Consider the following 19,537-nt stretch of genomic DNA (forward strand, 5'->3'; position numbering starts at 1 on the left):
TATATAATAGTGCTGTCAAAAATATCGCTCTTATTCATGCAAAGGCTTTTAAACAATTTAAGCATGATTTGAAACGAATGCTACGACACGTCCAGCTGGGCAGCCTCGCTCCGTTGTACTGAACCTCTGTCAGGCAGTGCACCATAATTAAGTTTTCTTTCGTGCTTTAATGAACAAAAACACATTATGTCAAGAAGCCCATTTTGTTGAGTATCTTCGTAAGCACAAACTTTGAGTAAAATGAAGTCGCAAAGGAATGCATAGAGTTGTGAAAATGGGAAAAATGTGCATCAAATCTGCATCTAGCAGCAGCTCTTATAGGGGCCGCATCCTTAAACCTGCTGCTGTGACTTGTGTCACTAATGTTAATCAAAGAACAACTGAAAAGAAGAATTCAATGTGTTTTGTAGCTTTAATCAGAATTATTCTGTATTTAATGTCGAATTTAGCGGTCAAGACTGTAAAGTAGAGGTGCACGACTGACCGGCCAGACCGGAATCGGACGGTTTTTCACAAGATTGGCCGGAGCCGGTGACCAGCCGGTCAGTCTCACGTTTTGCAGATTCCAAGTCGATCTTCTGTTGCCAGCAACCCAGGCCATAATGTCACAGTTGTCAATACACTCAGAGCTGTAAGTAAACATGTAAACGTGCGTGCACGCAGCCTGTCTTTCACGATTCGTTTATACTCCCGTCTGGGTCCACCGTACGCGAGTCTCTGCTGACTGAAGCGTGTTTTTTACTTCTGCGTTGGACCGCGGCGGTTTTCGATTATACTTGTGCATCGTTGTCAATGTCGACAGGCAATGGCCACTAGGCTTCAGTGTCCACAGGCGTGTTGCTTGTGTAACCAAGACAAGAGCCGAAGAAGAAGCTGTTCGTTGTGTATGCTGTCTGAGAAGCATTTAGCAGTGATAGCGGTAAGTAAACAGTCACTTTTGCAGCTTGAGTTGTTAAATACAGATGTAATTTTTTTAGATAATTCATTCGGAAACATGTATGAGTAAACCTGACACTATCGCAGAGGTTTTTTTTTACCTGAAGGGAGGGGGTTCAAGCAGACCAATCACAGAGTTTGCGGTCCGCGATGCATTGATGTGCTGTTACATTTTGGGAGAGGTGCGCCTCAGGCTACGGCGTAGGTCACACGCAGACTGAACGCACGCGCACATGCACCACATAATGTACAGACAGAGAGGTGCACTATTTTTGACTGTCTAGTAGTTCGTCTCTCGTTGCTCCATCTACTTTGGGTATGTATGCTAACAGTGATGCTAAGCTCAGACACATGCTAAACTCATGTTGAAGTCGTTCACTCTGTAAAACAAGCGTAATTTCCATTAAACCTGATTGCTTGTCTTACGTTAATACTATGGTAATATCACTTACGTAAAATGACATTCAACACAACTTTTACTTGTTTTTAAAATCAAAAATATAAAAAATGAATAAATCAACCTATATATGTGATGTTTATCTGATTCGGTTCTTTACTAACACAAACATGTGCAAATACTTACCATACCAAATCTTTAGAGTAGAATTCACTCATAATATTTTTAACTTTTTATTGAAGTTGCAGTTAAAATCCCACTAGTTCTAATATTGCAGACCAAAGATAAAGACAATTTAGTTTACATTTCAGAAAATAAAGCAATGTTAGTTTCATAAACAGGCAGACAAGAACCAAGTTGAAGTACTCTTTCATTCTATTATATCTTAGACTTTTGTGAGATGAGTACAAAAGTGAAGAAAAAGGTCAATAGAGTGACATTACTTTAGTTATATTTATTATTTCTACTTCTTTTCAGTCACAGATTTCTTTAATTTAAGAGTTGTTTAGGAGAGAGAATCCTGTAATTTAGTGCAGTTTGGAAAACTACATTTGGGGAAATAGTAATGTTCAAAAATGTATCTTATATAAATGTCAATTATAGTTCGTGGATAGAAAATCAGAATCAGTGCATCTTTACTGTAAAGTGTTTGCAAACTTTCAATTTCTGTATATTTTCTATCTGTTAGTTAGGTAGGAAGGGTACAGATAGGAAATTTATAAGGGGCTTGTAAAGATTCACTTAAATTAAACGTTTTTAAGCCTAATAAATGTTAAAATTGATAGCTCTCAATTATAATTCAATGTTGAATGGCTATAATTAATGTTTAAATTAAGAAAAATAATTTAATAGATACATCAGTTGTACTGATATCGATGAAGGTTTTCATTCATAAAATCATGGCATCAAAGAAATAACATAAATACAGTCTATTTTTTATGTTTCTACATTAGCTTGGAGATAAAATGTGAAAAGTATATTTAAAAACATTGATGTCATGTGAAATGAATCACGATTCATTTCCAAAAATGTGTGATTAGTATTTTTTAATCAATTGACAGCACTACATAAAACTAACAAATATTTAAATGTATATTTGTAATTTATATAATGTATAAATATATTGCACATATGTCTTAAATGTATACATGTATGTTTATGTATATACATTTATATAATTGTGAGTAATCAATTTGACCCCCCTAATTTAAATATGTGAAATAATTTAACAAACCGGACATTCACAAACTGCTTTTAACCAAGTTTAGTTTTACCCACAAGTCATTACTTTTAAAAAAACATGTTTTAAAAGAGCTGTAGAGTGCGGTGTATTCTGTAATTATTTACTTATTTATAATTGTGGCTAAAAACCTGTTATGTGACTCTTTCTGTAGAACACAAAAGAAGATTTTTTGAGAAGTGGTTTTGCGTCCATACAGTGAATGTTAATGGAGGTCAAGGTTGATTATCATGTCATCTTGTTTGCCGTTATATTGTTAGGATTGTCTGGTTTGTTTAAAGGGCCATTGTGTCATTTTTAGCGGCATCAGTTGCGAATTGCAACCAACGGCTCACTCCACCGCTCCCCCTCCCTTTCGAAGCACTACGATGGCTGACACAGAACTAAGATTCGTCACATATTTACGAAACGCGTTCTGTAGAGCAGTTCGTCTGTTTAGGGCTTCTGTAGAAATAAAATTGTATGCAAGGTCTTTATACACCTCTAACGACAGTTACGGTATGTGTATTATATTGAATTTCTGTCAATATACCCTCCAAAAAAATACACACCGGTCCTTTAAATATCAGAGTGTACATCATCAGATTTCATAATCATAATGTGCTTTTCATTGATGTATGCAAAACTTTGATATAGAAAACATTGCTGAGCGCAACTTTAACTGACAGGTACAACGTAGTTGTAGTTGCATTTGTTTCACGTCAATATAGTGTACAGATATTTAAGAACAAAGGGAAAAGCATGTGCTTTTTCACTTAAAAGACCCTCCTGTCTTTGATGCTTGTCTCTACACTGCAGGAGACACATTGGACTTCTTTTTCAGGGATGTTCCGCAGTGTTGAGGCTACTGCAGTCTCTTCTCATTTGGCTGGTTAGCTTTCTCCGAGCAGGCAGAACTTCCTCCAGGGATCATTCAGAAAGCCCTGCTCCCATCATGCCAAACACACACCAGGAGTGTTGACTACATCCCTGTGGACGGGCGTCAGCTCGGCTAAAGCTTCAGCCTAGACTGAAAATGTGCCCAGGGATTCCCGCTTGCTTTAGGTTTCGCATGTCCTGTTTTTCAACACGCTCATTTGGACAGAGCTGACTCCTGTGAGGATCTCTCATAAAGTGGCAGAACGGCATCAGAAAAAACACTAGGCCGAACACCCTCATGATGCCGAAGGGCTTTAGCGCTGGAAACTGCATCAGCGAGGACTCAAGCTACAAGCTCATTTGAGATGTTTTGACAAAGTCTCTGTTTTATGATGTTTATGCGTTTCTCCAGCACAGCAGTGTTTTATACAAAGACAGTCCTGTGGTGAAGAAAACTGTCAACATCATTATTTGTACACTGCATATTTGACCATATAGGCATTTGTTTTGGCCCTGACGGCATTTGTTAAAGTTCTCAAATGGGGACAAAAAAATAAATGGACATGGAGATGTTTAGAGTGGCTTTCCACACCATGGCATAATATTTACAGTCACTATACTGCATTCATGTGATATCTGGACGAAAGACTCCAATATCTATAACTTACTTTCATTATACACTTCATCTTGTAAGCAAGAATATTGCATTTCCAAATAAACTGACATATAAGAACATACACAGCCACGCTACTGATTATATGTGGTCATCATGGGGTAATAAACACACTGTAGTTTTGCAAGCGGCTGACCCCCTCGTGTCAAAATCCCAGAGAAAACATTCCAGAAATATTACCCAGGAGACAGTGCTGAGTGTGTGCAGTCTAATTTATTAGAGCCCCTTTATGCTGTGAACAAAGACGGGAAGAGTCTGTTGCTCCGAGCGCAAACCAGACAGCGAGACACCTGTGTTTGAAAATGACTAACTGCTGGGATTGAAAATGAACAGAAATCCAAAATGATTACGAACTGTCCTTGTACAGAAGCTTTGATTTGCAAAAACTACTGGAAGAAAAAGCATGTCTAAAACATTGCTCTGAGGCGAAAAATGTTCGATCTTGTTAAAATAAACATTAGAAGTCTTTAATCAGTAGTTTAAAAAAGAAAATTGCCCTAACTTATCTGCTTCATTTACCTTTATCTGAGCTTAAAACACTAACAATAACATTCATGCTTTGCAGAGTCCTTGGGTCACTGCACACTCTTTAAGGCCTTGTCCGATGCATTCGCGTGAAATTTTGGTGTCAGTGGAACTTCTCAATCACTAACGCCACTATTATGGCAGTTAAAGCCAGTCCCAATGAAAGAAGTTTGAGTCCATCACCCTCCAATCTCCACAACCATCCCGTGAGCATAGAGGAATCCTTTGAGACGTGAACTCCATTCTGACGGGACACCTTCAGCTCCTGTAAAAAAAAAGAGAAGAAAATTAAACGAAAGGACCAGACAGATGGAAACTAAATTAAAGCTGCAATATGTAATGATTTTTGGTTAAAAAGAAACAAAAATCAGTTTTAGCCTTTATAGCTGAAATCTTATTGGTTTCAGATTGTACTGTATTCACCGCTAAATGTGGTTTTAGTCATTCCACCACTTGGCTTGTAATATTTTCAAGTGCCATCCCATTACTGATCTGATTACTAAAAACATACTAACGGCAGGTGGAAAAGAGGCCTTGGCTTGATGTGTCATCTCCATGTGCATTATACAAGCAACCTTTGTGTGGACCGAATTGCTCAGGCTACCTGCTGAATTTTGCGTGGGGATATTGTTAAAGCATGTTAAAGCTTGTCAAAACTCGTCTCTGGGTCTATGCTCATGCAAACATGACGATACAATAGCTTTATTCTCTTCTTACAGCTGTCTTTATACTACCGCTGAAAGCAAAGAAAAGCACCTGTGCGCAGCATCAATCACAGGTGGAGCAACAGAAGTCAAGTCTGCAAATTTTAAATATGGTACAAGATCCTAGTATTCAAATCATGTTTAAAGGGACATTGATAATGTCCATTCAAATGAAAATTCTCATTTACTTTCCCATGCGTGTAAAACTTTCTTAGGTGGAACAACAAAAGGGATTTTTGACTATCCTGGTGACATTTTCTCATGTACTGTAATAAAGAGAATTGGAAAATGGGACTGTCAAGATCCAAAAGTCTTATTTAAATATTGAGTAGTCACATGTTCTGTAATATTCTGACCACAATTTTTTATTCATTGATAATTGAAATTGCTATAACATAGTTTGTCTTTAGAAGACATGGAACATAATACATGAATCACCTTTATGCTATCCATTACTATTCTTACTATTTTACATTACTATTCATTACTATATTTTGTGCTATTCCGCATTTGGAAAACAGTGGCCAGATTATACTGCAAATTCACCTTTGTGTTCTTGAAAGTAAGAAATACATACAAATTTGGTAGAACAAGAAAAAATCCTTTAGAATGCTAACATCCTTACCACCATCATAGTTAAACACAACGTATCACCACAGTGTCACAATTCTGCCCAAACCAGCAGCAACTGACGCTTTTACACTTTATGGTTTTACGCATTAAAAGAAGCTGAATTGACACAATCACTAGACCATGAGGTATCCAAGCTATCAATCTTAAAAACCCAACAGTGCGTGAATGGAAAACTGACCAACAGATAGTGTGTTTTGATACGAGCCAGTGTGCACAGTAGAGTCCAGATGTGATTTATCAACATCAAACTGACAGGGCAATGATAGAGGCCAGTTAGGCTCTAAAACGGCCCGAGATTTAAGACTGACTTGCACATCAAAGTCTCAAAGGGTAAAATGGTTGTAATTGGAAGTCCTGTCCTCTCTAATGTGTTGGAACATTAAAGGTTCATCTATAATGGACACTGTAATGGAGACACGTCTCCCTTCAGAACAGACCTGACAGCTGACCCAATAATATGTTCATTTCTGGAGAGGGGGTGATATATCCCTGCTATTAAATATAAAGCCTCAATCTGAATGGCTATTTCATGATTTCAATATTTCAGGGTGCTGTGGTGGTAATAGCCAGCTGGCTGTAATGCAGATATATCCTCTCAAATAACCAGGAGGAAGTCTACCAACCAAGGAAAGGTTGCTGAGCCCATCCTTCATTATTTGACTTCATTTCACAGGAACTTTCAAGACATGTCTAGTTTGTCTCAATGTTGCACTCTTAACCACATCTGCTCTCTTATGGAAAATGTATTTTCTCCAACTCTATCCAAAGGGCCACCTGAGGCCTGTGGAATTTATATGGATCGGAGGGTTCCTGTTTTTTTATGGGTTAGCTCGCCCACACCCTTCCTAAAAACTGGTGGAAACTGTCTGGGTGGGAACAATTGTAAGTACTTGATCAGTCATATCCAAAAGATCCCCACAGCCTTACTGCAGACAGAATTCAGGGTGGGACAATAGGGGCCCACTGGCATATAGTCTATATTTCACAAGCATCGTAAAGTCTGGTCCACTTTGCAGCTCATACTGGGCAACTATCTCCCAATTAGACAATAAGAGATTGTACAACCTCTTTTTTTTAAAGGTTAATATCAGATACATTTTTTTTGTGTGCAATAGGCATCAGGTGGACAGCGGGTGGCTGGCTGAAACTAGCGGTCACATATATCCACCAGTAATGATACTAGCAAATGAAATGAAATTATAGTATAGTGCTGTACATCTAACTTAAAGCCCTATGGTTCACCTAATGATGAGCTTTATAACATCATAGTCAAGCCTTCAATGAGCACACAGGTAACCTGAATGTTTAACATGAGCGTAGGTGGTAGGAGCGGCAGGTATCACAACCTTTTCAGTTAAATTTGTGTGTATCAATGTAAATCAGGTCGCAGGTGTGATTTCCAGATGGTGTTTTCCTCTGTCGTGTATGTGTGTGAATGGAAAGTAACGTCATTGTGCTTTATAAGAGTGGGATCGTGTTGCCGAACCTCCACCCACAGATGCCCTACATGACTCATTGTGCCCAATTCAAGCGTCACCTCACCTATGGGATCATATCCCACAATTCCTGATCCTAGGGATATCGTGGGAGCAGCCGGAGCCATTCAGTGCATTCTCCACTGACTCCTACACGAGTGTAACATGCTTGGCTGTGTCTGAATCACGGCACTGTTTGTGGCTACAGTAAAAGAGATAAGCTGCCCTGCTAACATGATATAGCGTCAAAGCTTTTTGAAACCACACAATCTACACTGAGAGATTCTGAAAACAGCCGTCTGCGAAACCAGACTTGCTTGTCGAATGGTTACAAAAGCAAGCACAGTTCAATTTCTGAGCTGAGCTAGGAACATTACACAGAGATAAGGACACAAAAATGGTTTTGTAATGCATACCATGAAAAGAAATGCAAAGAAAGTGTTTTCTTGCAGCACTCATTTTGTGGTGGTTTTAGTCAAGCATGCATTCCAACGTTAGCGATCCTACTACATAACCCTGGGGGTCTCCAGTGATGAATAATATCATCCTAGTGCCACTCTGCTCAAAAGAATGTCTGAAGTCGACATGAGGTTAGACTTCAGTAAAGTAAAACACCTCAGAGTCTCTTACTACACAACGGGAGATGAACCTTATTAAAACTTTCAGCTGTGAGGGGAATTCCTTTGTACCGCCTTACTTCCCCGTGTGGATATTCAATGCAATTACTTCCCATCGGTATCCTCAGAAGCTTATGATGAATGTGGGTGGAAAGTAGCTGGATAATATCTTCTTAGCAACTGAGCTCCAGTTATCTGCTGATGCCAGGTTATGAATTTCACAAGCCATGTGGAGAAACACTTCGGTAAATCCTCAGTCTTTTCCGCTTTTCATCAAATAATCTGCTCTAGGATAAGGGTGGCAATTCAGGAGGGTGTATTTCAGTATGTAAAAAACTCTGTGCAGCAGGGGCTGATGGTCCTACCACCAGACAGACTGGTGCTTAAAACTAATGGTGACGACAGTGAGATAAGGTGGTACAATGAAACAAAATACAGGTTTAAAACACCATTTACATATATTTAAGTGAGCCAACCCAAAATGTGACGATTTTATGAACACTTCTAGTTGACATCTGTCTGAAAACCTCACAGGTCAAGCAATCAGAAAAACCAAATACCTGAAATTTCTGTCCTCATGTTTATAGTTTTGACTGGCACCTCATCCTGAATTCATTTGGATGTTCCCAAAAGCCCCTCACTTTTAAATCATATGTTGGTATGGCCACTGAATGCCAGACTGCTGTGTCTCCTCACCTCTGTGAACTCTACGAGACAAATCATTAACACAGACAGTCTTGCTTAAATGGATAGAGAGAGTTTAAAAGACTATTTCTTTTTTAACCATCTCTCACTTCTTATTTCTATCATCGCTCTCACCATCTGCCACTGCCTTTTCCTTTTTTCCTTGCTCTTTCTCCTCCTCTGATGAATGTCAGTTAGAGTGACCGCTAGTGCGTGCTGTGTCCAGACACTGCATTGATCCATGTCTGTGTCATTCTCTCACACACACACAGAAATCAAATCAGTGGCCGTCGATAGACTGTGAGGGCTCAGACCGAGACGCTGTTGGTGGAGGAGGTGAGAGGCTCAAGGACACGGACACTGGACCTCCAGACGCCAGCATGGACTGAATGATCTCCCACCCGGCTGAGGTGATAATCCACAAACACACACTCAGACGCTTCACCGTGGGGGGTTCATACACAGCTGAACCCAAATTAATATGGTTGGCATCCAAACAGTGATATATGTTGAAATGGAAAATTCAGATTTTAGTGGATAAAGAGGAAAAGGAGCAGAAGCTTTTGTAACAGGTGTAGTGTAGTTTTGTAAGAGACAGGGCAGGATGTGATGTGCAGAAAGTAATGGGGTTGGACTGGTAAAGAAAAAAAAGACAACTGGACTCAAACAGGTGCATCATGGCTTACTGTGTGAGAAAATGCATCAACCACAGGACCAAACTCAAAATCCTATAGACTGATTCCGAAGAATGTCCTGTTTCCGTTTTTAACACTACACAAACGTTTTAACAAAATACAACCAATACAACATTTATGACCACTTTAAAATGTTAAACAAATATAAAAAAGATGACAAAAATACTAATAATAAATTAAAAAACTGAAACCGGAAGTGCTTCTGAACCAGTACGTACATCTTGCAAAGTGGTCTTTAACTACAAACAATTTTAACAAACAAAACCGTTTCCCTCTCTTTAGAACTCTTTAGAGTTGTTATTTTTATATTTAAGTTTTCATGTTAATTGTATTTTCTATTCTAGTCAAGTTTTTATTTATTTTTAGTTCATTTTATTTTACTAATGTTATTTAGTTAATAATGCCTCAACTTAAACACATTTCAGTTTATTGATAAAGCAACATTTCTTATATGTTCAAGAAAATAATATTTAGACAGACTTTTTTATTTCAATTAATAATAATTAAAAAATCCTACTAGACACTACAACAACCAACAGAAGTCAACACGATTGAATCTATGATGTATGCAACTATAATCCAAATTGAAGTGCAAAACAAATGTACAACAGAGATGGAAATGTTGTATATTAGCCTAGAGCCTGACTGATAAGATCTTAGCATCAAAGAGGACAAATTCTCAAGGACCACAATGGGATTACACAGTAAAGAACTAAATATGCACACAAATAGCCATAGACAATAAAACTATAAAACTAAAAAAAAGATTAACCCCTTTGGAACATTATCATCTTTCATCTTAATATGTGCCGGAAAAAAGACCCAAGGCCACAGCAACAAGAGAGAGAGTGCAATACATTATCACTCCATTAAAGTTGGACAACAGACATCCAATGAGCTTCCCTCGGGGTAATTGATCTGCCCCTATCATTGATCAAGTGACTGACATTGCACCTCTATCCTTCAATGTCCTGAATGACTGACGAATGAGAATAACAGGGTGCAGACCAGTGATCTATATACTGTAAATGACTCGATTGCGCCTAGTACGCTAAACCAATGGCAGGAGGTGAAGCCACCAGAAGCGATCGCGCCGCCATCTTGGAATGCCCAACTGACAGAGAGTGCCATTGACTTACAGTCAAAATGATAAATTAAAATAACAAGTTTTTAAGCTTATTAGGCACACAATAAGTTTTTAGTTCACATGTGTTTAAATTGATTGTTACTTCTGATGTTCTTTTCTAATGTTTCTGTTTATTTTGGGACGTATAGAAATCAATGTATGTAATGGCACATGTGTAAATTTTTAAGAAATAAAGCTTCATGACTTAAAGAACACATACAGCCTGTATTTATCTGTATTTTGCACATTTGTCATATGTTAAGGTGTCGTGTTAGTCTGCTGATTTGATATGTACGCTAATGAAAATGAACGTAACTCAATCTATATCCAATAAGACGGGAAAATGACCAACGTTTAATAATTAACCATTAACATACTTAAGACATTTGCGTTGTAAGAATGTACTGTGAGACATTAGATATAAAAACGGGGACTGGTAAGTTACTGTTTTATCATTAATATGTGATAACTCCCTATTAATTTAATAGCACGCTTGGGCATACCAACATGGCGGCATGGTAGCTTCAGTGTAATGATGTCTTGAGCAATCCAGTCATTTATATAGATCAGTGGTGCAGACGGCCTAGATTACTTTCCTCAATGTGAAAAGAGGCCTTGAATTAATCAGTAAATTAGTATAAACACTATCTATAAGAGCCAAGAAAAAAGTATATTGGCAGGTGAGGGCACACAGAAAAGGACTCACGTAACATGGTCATTTATCTGATATCCAGTTTACTGTAAATATAGTCAGTCTCACATCAGGCTCAGGTTTGTGTTCACCAGAGAAGCCGGCTCATGTACGGTAGTGTTGTCAAAAATATTGATATTTCGATACGTATCGATACTGAAAAATCTGAAACGGTTCCAATACGCATGTCCCACGTATCGATACCAGCTGTGCGTTCTCACACTCTCTCTTTTCCGACAGCGAGTGGACACACACTGCACGTGAATGCAGTGACAACAGAGCCCCGCCTCCTCTCACAGACTTAACTCGTTTGCGGCAGTTAAAAGTGTTAATGTTAGAAAAGATGGCCAGTTCAGACACATCTGGCGCTTGGTGCACGCTCGTTTACGCTTCCCATGTTTACCATAGCGCTCTGTGTGTGTGCGCTGATCAATTATTTCATCCATTTGCCCTGGTTATATGCTGTTTGCTCGTACAGATTCTCCGCAACCGTTCTCATGTTTAATGCACGCATTTCTGTCTTTATGTGCGCTCATTAATGATGTCATCTACTCGTCTCATTCGCTCCGGTTAATTTGATGTTTGAAATGATGCTAGTGCGGGTAAAGTCTCCGGAACAGTTCTCGCGTGTGATACACGTTTGCACTTTCGTGTTTACCATAGCGCTCTATGTGTGTGCGCTGATCAATGATTTCATCCACTCGTCTCTACTCCACTCGTCTTTAACCGGATCGTCATCCGGTTAAACGTTGTTAATGTTAGAAAGATGTCCAGTGCGGAGTCTCTGCAACAGTTCTTGCGTTTAAAGTTTGCGTTTCTGTCTATATGTGCGCTGATCAATGATTATATGTGAATAAAAGCCTAATTAAAACTTTTAAATCATATAAATGTATGCTATAAACTAACATTAACGAACAATGAATGAGCAATACATTTGTTAAAGTATTTATTAATCTCCTTTTAATGTCATTTAAAAATTACAACTATTTATGTAAGCTCTGGTCGATTAATACTGAGAAATACAACTTTGATTTTAAATAGTAAATGTATAAGTAAAATTGCATTAGATTAACAATTAATAAATAATGTAAAACTATACCTCATTGTCTAGTCTTGTTCAATTTGCATTTACATTTAGTCATTTAGTAGATGCTTTTATCCAAAGCGACTCACAGAGAGTTCAGGGAGCAATAACACAATAGGTGCTAATACAAAGTTAGTTTCAACAAAAGCCAGACCACTACCTGTTGAGAGAAAGAGAGAGGTTTTTTTTTACTTTAAATAAAATTTTAAAAATGTAGGGCCTTATAGTTATGGCAGTATTTTCCCCGTGGTAACGAAAAGGGCAAAGAGGAATTATTCTGACAACTTAAGGAACAAATTCTCTTCCAGTGATCCTGCTTCAGTGTGGAAAGGTCTGAAAGATATCACCAGTTACAAGACACCATCCCCAGCACTTTAGAGAACCAACAACTAGCTGACGACTTGAACAAGTTTTATTGCCGGTTTGAAAAAAGGTCTGTGGATGATGCTGTCAACACTTCATCCTTCAGCATCTGGACAGACCAGGGACCTATGCGAGGATCCTGTTTGTGGACTTCAGCTCCGCTTTTAACACCATCATCACGGACACCCTTCAGAATAAACTGGCACAGCTCTCCGTCCCCACCCCTGTCTGTCAGTGGATCAACAGCTTCTTGACAGACAGGCAGCAGTTAGTAAAGCTTGGTAAATTCAAATCCAACACCTGCACCATCAGTACTGGAGCTCCTCAGGGCTGTGTTCTCTCCCCACTGCTCTTCTCCCTTTACACGAATGATTGCACATCTAAAGACCCCTCTGTCAAGCTCCTGAAGTTTGCAGACGACACCACACTGATCGGCCTCATTCAGGACGGTGACGAGTCTGCTTACAGACAGGTGGTCAAGGAGCTGGCTGTCTGGTGCAGTCTTAACAACCTGGAGCTTAACACGCTTAAAACTGTTGAGATGATCGTGGACTTCAGGAGAAAGCCCCCTGTTCTCCCCAAACTCACCATCATGAACAGCACTGTGACTGCAGTGGAGTCATTCAGATTCCTGGGCACCACAATTTCTCAGGATCTGAAGTGGGACACTCACATTGACTCTATTGTTAAATTGGCCCAGCAGAGTCTGTACTTTCTTCGCCAGCTGAGGAAGTTCAACCTGCCACAGGAGTTGCTGAAACAGTTCTACTCTGCCATCATTGAATCCATCCTCTGCACTTCTATAACTGTCTGGTTCAGCTCAGCTACCAAATCTGATCTCCGAAGACTACGGAGGGTAGCCCGGACTGCTGAGCGTATCATGGGTACAACCATCCCCACTCTCCAAGAAGTGTACTCATCCATAATGAGCAAAAGGGCTGGTAAAATCACTCTGGACCCCTCACACCCAGCACACTCCCTTTTTGAACTGTTACCGTCTGGTCGACGCTACAGAGCACTGAGCACCAGAACGACCAGACACAGGAACAGTTTCTTCCCTCAGGCAATCCATCTTATGAACACTTGACATTAAACGCGGAACACACAACTCTATTTTACATTATTATTCACCAAATTTGCACATATCAGACCTGTACATACATAATTGTCTATATTGTATATTGTGTTTTTGCTGTTTTGTACATTGCCTATTTCTATATCATTGTATATATATATATTTTTTTTATCATCTGTGTTCTGTCCTGTTGCTGTCTTTCTGTTGCACTGTGGAGCTTCTGTCACTATAACAAATTCCTCGTATGTGGAAACATACTTGGCCAATAAAGCTCATTCTATTCTATTTTATTCTAAAATGGTATCGAATATCGATATTTTTTTTGGTATTGAATCGAAGTTAGAAATTCCAGTATCGTGACAACACTAATGTACGGTAACTCTTTGCTCAGCAGAGAGGGACGTGACAAGCTCAACAAATTAATTTTGGTAACTTATCTTATTTGGACCTAGTGATGCTTTTAATGCTAGCACCTACGACCTTGGAGTCTTAACAAAATATGTCAATCACAGGGTAAAAAAATTAGGTTTCTGGTTTGACACTTATCTCAGGTTCGAAAATCAGATCAATGGAGTGGTCAGATCATGTTTTTTTCATCTTCGCCGTCTAGCGAGAGTTAAACCCTTTTTGTCTAAGGAAAATCTTGAATTACTTATTCACGCTTTTGTGTCTTCTAGATTGGAATACTGCAACTCCCTCTATTACAGAATTCATCGGGCTTCCCTTGATTGTTTACAAATGGTCCAAAACGCAGCCGCTAGACTAATGACTGGGACATGTAAATTCGAACATATTACCCCAGTTCTGTTTTCACTGCAGTGGCTCCCAGTGAAGCTTAGGGTGGATTTTAAATTACTTGTTTTAGTGTACAAATCGCTGCACAATCAATCGGCAGCCTACCTCTCTGAGTTGCTGCACCCATCAAATTCGGTGCGATCGCTTAGGTCTGAAAACTTAAAAATGTTGTCGGTCCCAAGGTCTAGACTTAAATTACGGGGTGACCGGGCATTTGCCATCACCGGCCCTATGTTATGGAACAATCTCCTGAGTATGATTCGGGCAGCATCTTCTTTGTCTAATTTTAAATCCTTGCTGAAGGCACTTTTTCTGGATCAAATGGCAACTACCTAAATTTGTGATGCTTTGCTTTTATCTTAGTGGTAAAGGCTTGTGTAAAGAGAGTGATTCATTTGTTATAATTTTATATGCTCTTGTTTTAGGATTTATATTTGTAATGTTTGTGTAAAGAGAGTTGTATATTTTATAATTCCTTTTTTAAGGATCTGTTTATTTTACTTAATTGTTTTATTTCTGAATGTACAGCACTTTGGTCAACCGGTGGTTGTTTTGAAATGTGCTATAGAAATAAATAAAACAAACAAACAAACAAGCAAACAAACAACTTGTTAATGCAACACAGGTAAAGTCTTTTGTAATGTCACATCAAATACTGTCGGAGTCACTGGATCTTGGGTGAACAAGAACAAAGTAAGGAAATTATAAAAAAGAGATGATATCAGCTGCTACATTTCTCAAGTCAATTTATTCGTATTTATTCTTAATAGGGATGCACGAAAAATGATCGGCCGCTAAATGGTCGTTTTTAATGTTATCGGTATCGGCTGGTAATAAAATTTAGGCCAATATATTATAGGCGATAAATCATTTCCTCTGGTTAAACTTCTTCAATTGCACGCTGCTCATAGTCAAAATCCAGTACAGTGCTGTCTTTCTGTCATGATCATTCACTTACTGCTATTAGCAAAACATTGTGATGTAGGTACAGTATGTATCTACAGTATTTATGAATGTGTAAATTATAGGAACAAAAGCATATTGTTTGAATCAGATTGCTGTCTGAACGCTTTCTGTTTTGAGACCTGTTAGACATGTGGCTATTAAGAACATTTGTCTGGGTTGCTCTGGAAGAACATCTATAATTTGTTTATTAAATAAAAAAATCTACCAGTAAAGTTTGAAGGTTAAAGAATCGTTAACTAGGGTAAATAGGCTTGGTACATGATATTCAGGGGAAAAAAGAGAACTAATGGTTGAATGTTTTCAAATAAAAACAGTTGTCCACTTTTTGCCTTTTGTTTCAGTCTTGGGGAATTTTATATTAATATTTAGATACTGTATATCGGCCAATAGATCGGTTATCGGCATCCAATGTTAAAGAATTATCGGTTATCATTATCGGCCAAAATTTATATATCGGTGCATCCCTAATTCTTAAGGCCTTCTCACAAAAAACAATAACTATAACATTAACAGTATTTACATCCAAACCACACCAGTGGTCAATAATGTTATGTTTATTCTAAATTCATTTGTCAGTTTCACAATTAATATTCGAGAGCCTTCAAATTTAATTATAGACCACTTTGGATGGCATAAACATAACTGGTTCACACTGTTCCAGAGGAACTTACTGTTTCAGTTTTTTAACACTAATACAAACATTTAAACAAAATACAACCAACAAAACATTTGTAACTAAATCAATATGTTGAACTACTACTGTATATTTAAGAATGAATTATGTATGCAAGATTTAAAAATAAAATAAAAAATGGAAATTCCTCTGGACCAGTGTTTAATCTTGCGAAGTGGTCTATAAAATGGTTAGCTTCAGTCCTTGATTCTGATTGCTCAGGAACTATTTTTTTCTAGCGGAAGGAATGCTTTTAATGATTTTACAGTACTTCATTAAAGTTGCATTAAAGGGATAGTTCCCCCAAAAATGAAAATTCAATCATCATTCCCTCACGCTCATGTAATGTCACACCTGTATGAACTCACAGAAAGATATTTGAAAGAATGTTAGCCATTTTTATTATACAGTAATTAAATACAAGCACTTCAATTTCAATCTATATTTAGATGATAAAATAATTGCCACAGGGTGAAAAACAAAAATGTAATAATCTGAATGAAAGCGCTTCGTAAATAACGTGGTGATAAGGATCGTGGTGGTTTGACAGCACTGATTGACCTGTACCATCCAGCTTTTCACAAATAAACCTGGTGTGTGTCATTTACATATTATCTAACAACAAACGTTTGTAAAAATAAAGCAGTATTCTTGCGTGAACAGATGTTTCAGCAGGCTTTTTTAAACCCCGAGACTGTGAATAACATTACCTTAAAACAACTAGCTATAAGAACGTACACATAATTAACCATTGCAACGTTATTGTTTTATTGTTGAGTTTAGCTGCAGGATGATGCATATCGCAAGACCCGTGCACAAAGCATGCGAAGCAGCGGTAGGAAACAGAAGGTGTCCACATACATCAGAGAAACAGCCAGTCTCGGCAGGGAATACTTGGCCAGCGGCTCTCTAGATGATGTAAAGGGCCAGCAATCCCACAATGCCACAGCAAAAGAGCCATGGGACAAACACACACATACATAAACACAGATGCAGAGATCATACACACACTTAGACAAGGACAGTTTGGTACTATTAAGCGGCGAGGTACTTTAATTCCCAGTTCCAGGTGTTCGGGGAAAGGTTTGTGAATTATGAAGGCATTATCAGCGCGCAAATTAATGCACGGCTGAGGTAGCGGGGGGCGCTCCATGAGACACTCCTTAATGGCGACTTAATTCTTCAGCTTGGCGTGTTGTTGACATACATAATGCACTGCATTATTGTGTTTCGGCTGCATGAAAACAAGAGGAAAAAAGAAAAGAGATGGTAAGGAGCGGAGTCAAAGATGAGACCACGAGAGAGGTGATAAGATGATGAGACAAGAGATAAGACAGAATGGCACAAGACCAGAAGAGACAAGAATAGATGATCAGAGGGGGAAAAGAGACAAAAAGTGAAGCGATGAGACAAGACGAGAATAGATGAGATCGAAAGATAACAAGACAAGACGTGAGAGGAGGTAAGATGGATGAGCAGAAGAGAAGAGATGAGATTTGGGGTTGTAGATTGTGTGCGTTTAAGTGAACGCTGGAGTGCGTTTCTCTCCTCCCTCACTGTCTGAAGACTGTGGAATGGGCAGACGTTCACAAAACAACACAAATAAACTCAGTTATAGTGTACTGAGAAACTGCTCTGTATTACAGTATATACAGCACTGTGCAAAAAACGCAGGCCAGAGATAGATTTAAGCAATAGTGTTTAAGCAATGGCATTCTCTTAAATACAAGCAGAAAATCAGAAATGTCTTGAGGAGCCATTCCCTTACGAAAAATAAGCAAACAAAAAAAACATGGTCACAGTAGTAAAACCACGGTTTTGCCAATGTAATCAATGCACAAAAAAACATGATAACTACACTTTTACCACAAAAGATATGGTATTTTGTTGAGAATTTGTTGTACTTTTGCGTACATATTTCCTGCAATCCTGTTTGACAAACATATATATGGATGGCCATTAAAACAAAAAGCCGCTAGTGGCCTAAGACTTTTGCAACGTATTGTATAGACAAGTACTGTATATAAAAAGACAAAGTCATGAAAACACTTTCAGACAAAAGTTACTCCAGTTATTGTAACTAGTCAAAACAATGCACAATGTCTGGAAAAAAAACTAGATAATTGGACCAAATCTGTATATAAAATGACTCAAGTCCAGCTGCCCGAGCCAAAAGTGTACCTTACAGACCAGTCACGAATATGACAGAAATTAATGTTGGTATATGTGCTCTCTACTGAGAAAACATCTGCAAGCTGGTAGTTGTATCTGGACAGGGTGGAGATAAAAACCACAGGCTCTGACACAGCAGCAGATATTAGTTTCTCTGCTCTCCATCTCCTGCGGTGGGTGTACATAACACACACACTTGTTTTACAAACCCCATTCTTCGAAAAAAACCTGCCTGACACAAGCACTCTGGGAAATCTTCAGGGAGTTTCAATTAGTCCTTCTTGACCTATCAATTAACATCAATTAACACCAGCATTTCTAATTAGCCAACAATAAACACAAACAAACACAGGTTCTATCATGGGATGAAATAGCTAAGATGCTCTTGTTCAAACAAGGAGCTGCAAAATCGAATCCCAGAACCTGAGCGTTCCACATCATTACCAAGGGCAGTACAGCGAGATGTTTCCCAGTCTCAGTACGTCATCACAGTAAAGTTTGTTTAGGTGTTTGACAAACATACAGCCCCGATATACCTATTTACAAGGCAAACGCTCACATACACAGGGCCTTGAGAAATACAGTTACTGATTGACTACTGCAGTGAAACCTAACGCTGTTTTGGTTTGAGAGAAAGAGTCGGCTGACAGGAGCGCGAAATGGCAGTTTAAAATTTTGAATGAAATAAACAATAGAAATACAGCTTTTTGAGTATGGGTTTGCACCAAAAGAGACCAATGTTTTGTGGACACATACCACGGCCATCACACATCTGACAGACAGAAAGGAAAATGATTGAATTGACCCAGCTATTTTTAGACCACATTGATCTCCTTAAGCCTTTAAAGGCTGTACCACAAACATAGATCATGGTTCAAGGTGTTCAATCAATCTTTCACATCCCTAGTGGTGCCAAATAGATCTGCAAAAATAATGCGATAAGCCCCAAGAAGCTAGTTTAGAGTGAATTTACAAAGTTGAGCGACATTGTTATGCACTTAGCCAAAAACCATGGCTTTACACGCCTTATTGCTTCCAAAATTCCAAAAAGTTTTATAGTTATTTTTGTCCCTTTGTATTATTTTATAAGTATGTAGTATATAATGTGAATGTACAGTAGTTCTTAAGAAATAGCTGCTGAAAATCTAAAAATGA

The 19,537-nt window shown here is 38.4% G+C and overlaps 1 protein-coding gene across 1 annotated transcript in view; it reads right to left on the bottom strand.

The window, feature by feature from the left end:
• Window positions 1–4,269: 4,269 nt before the first annotated feature.
• Window positions 4,270–19,537, bottom strand: part of cdkal1 (CDK5 regulatory subunit associated protein 1-like 1) — a 419,123-nt gene continuing 403,855 nt past the window's right edge. Inside the window, exon 15 of the mRNA XM_057341126.1 lies at window positions 4,270–4,894. Within this exon, the coding sequence (XP_057197109.1) occupies window positions 4,733–4,894 (162 nt within the window). The 3' untranslated portion in view covers window positions 4,270–4,732. The remainder of the gene's footprint in view (window positions 4,895–19,537) is intronic.

Source organism: Triplophysa rosa, linkage group LG8 (genome assembly GCF_024868665.1).
Source record: "Triplophysa rosa linkage group LG8, Trosa_1v2, whole genome shotgun sequence".
In the NCBI taxonomy this organism is placed as follows: domain Eukaryota; kingdom Metazoa; phylum Chordata; class Actinopteri; order Cypriniformes; family Nemacheilidae; genus Triplophysa; species Triplophysa rosa.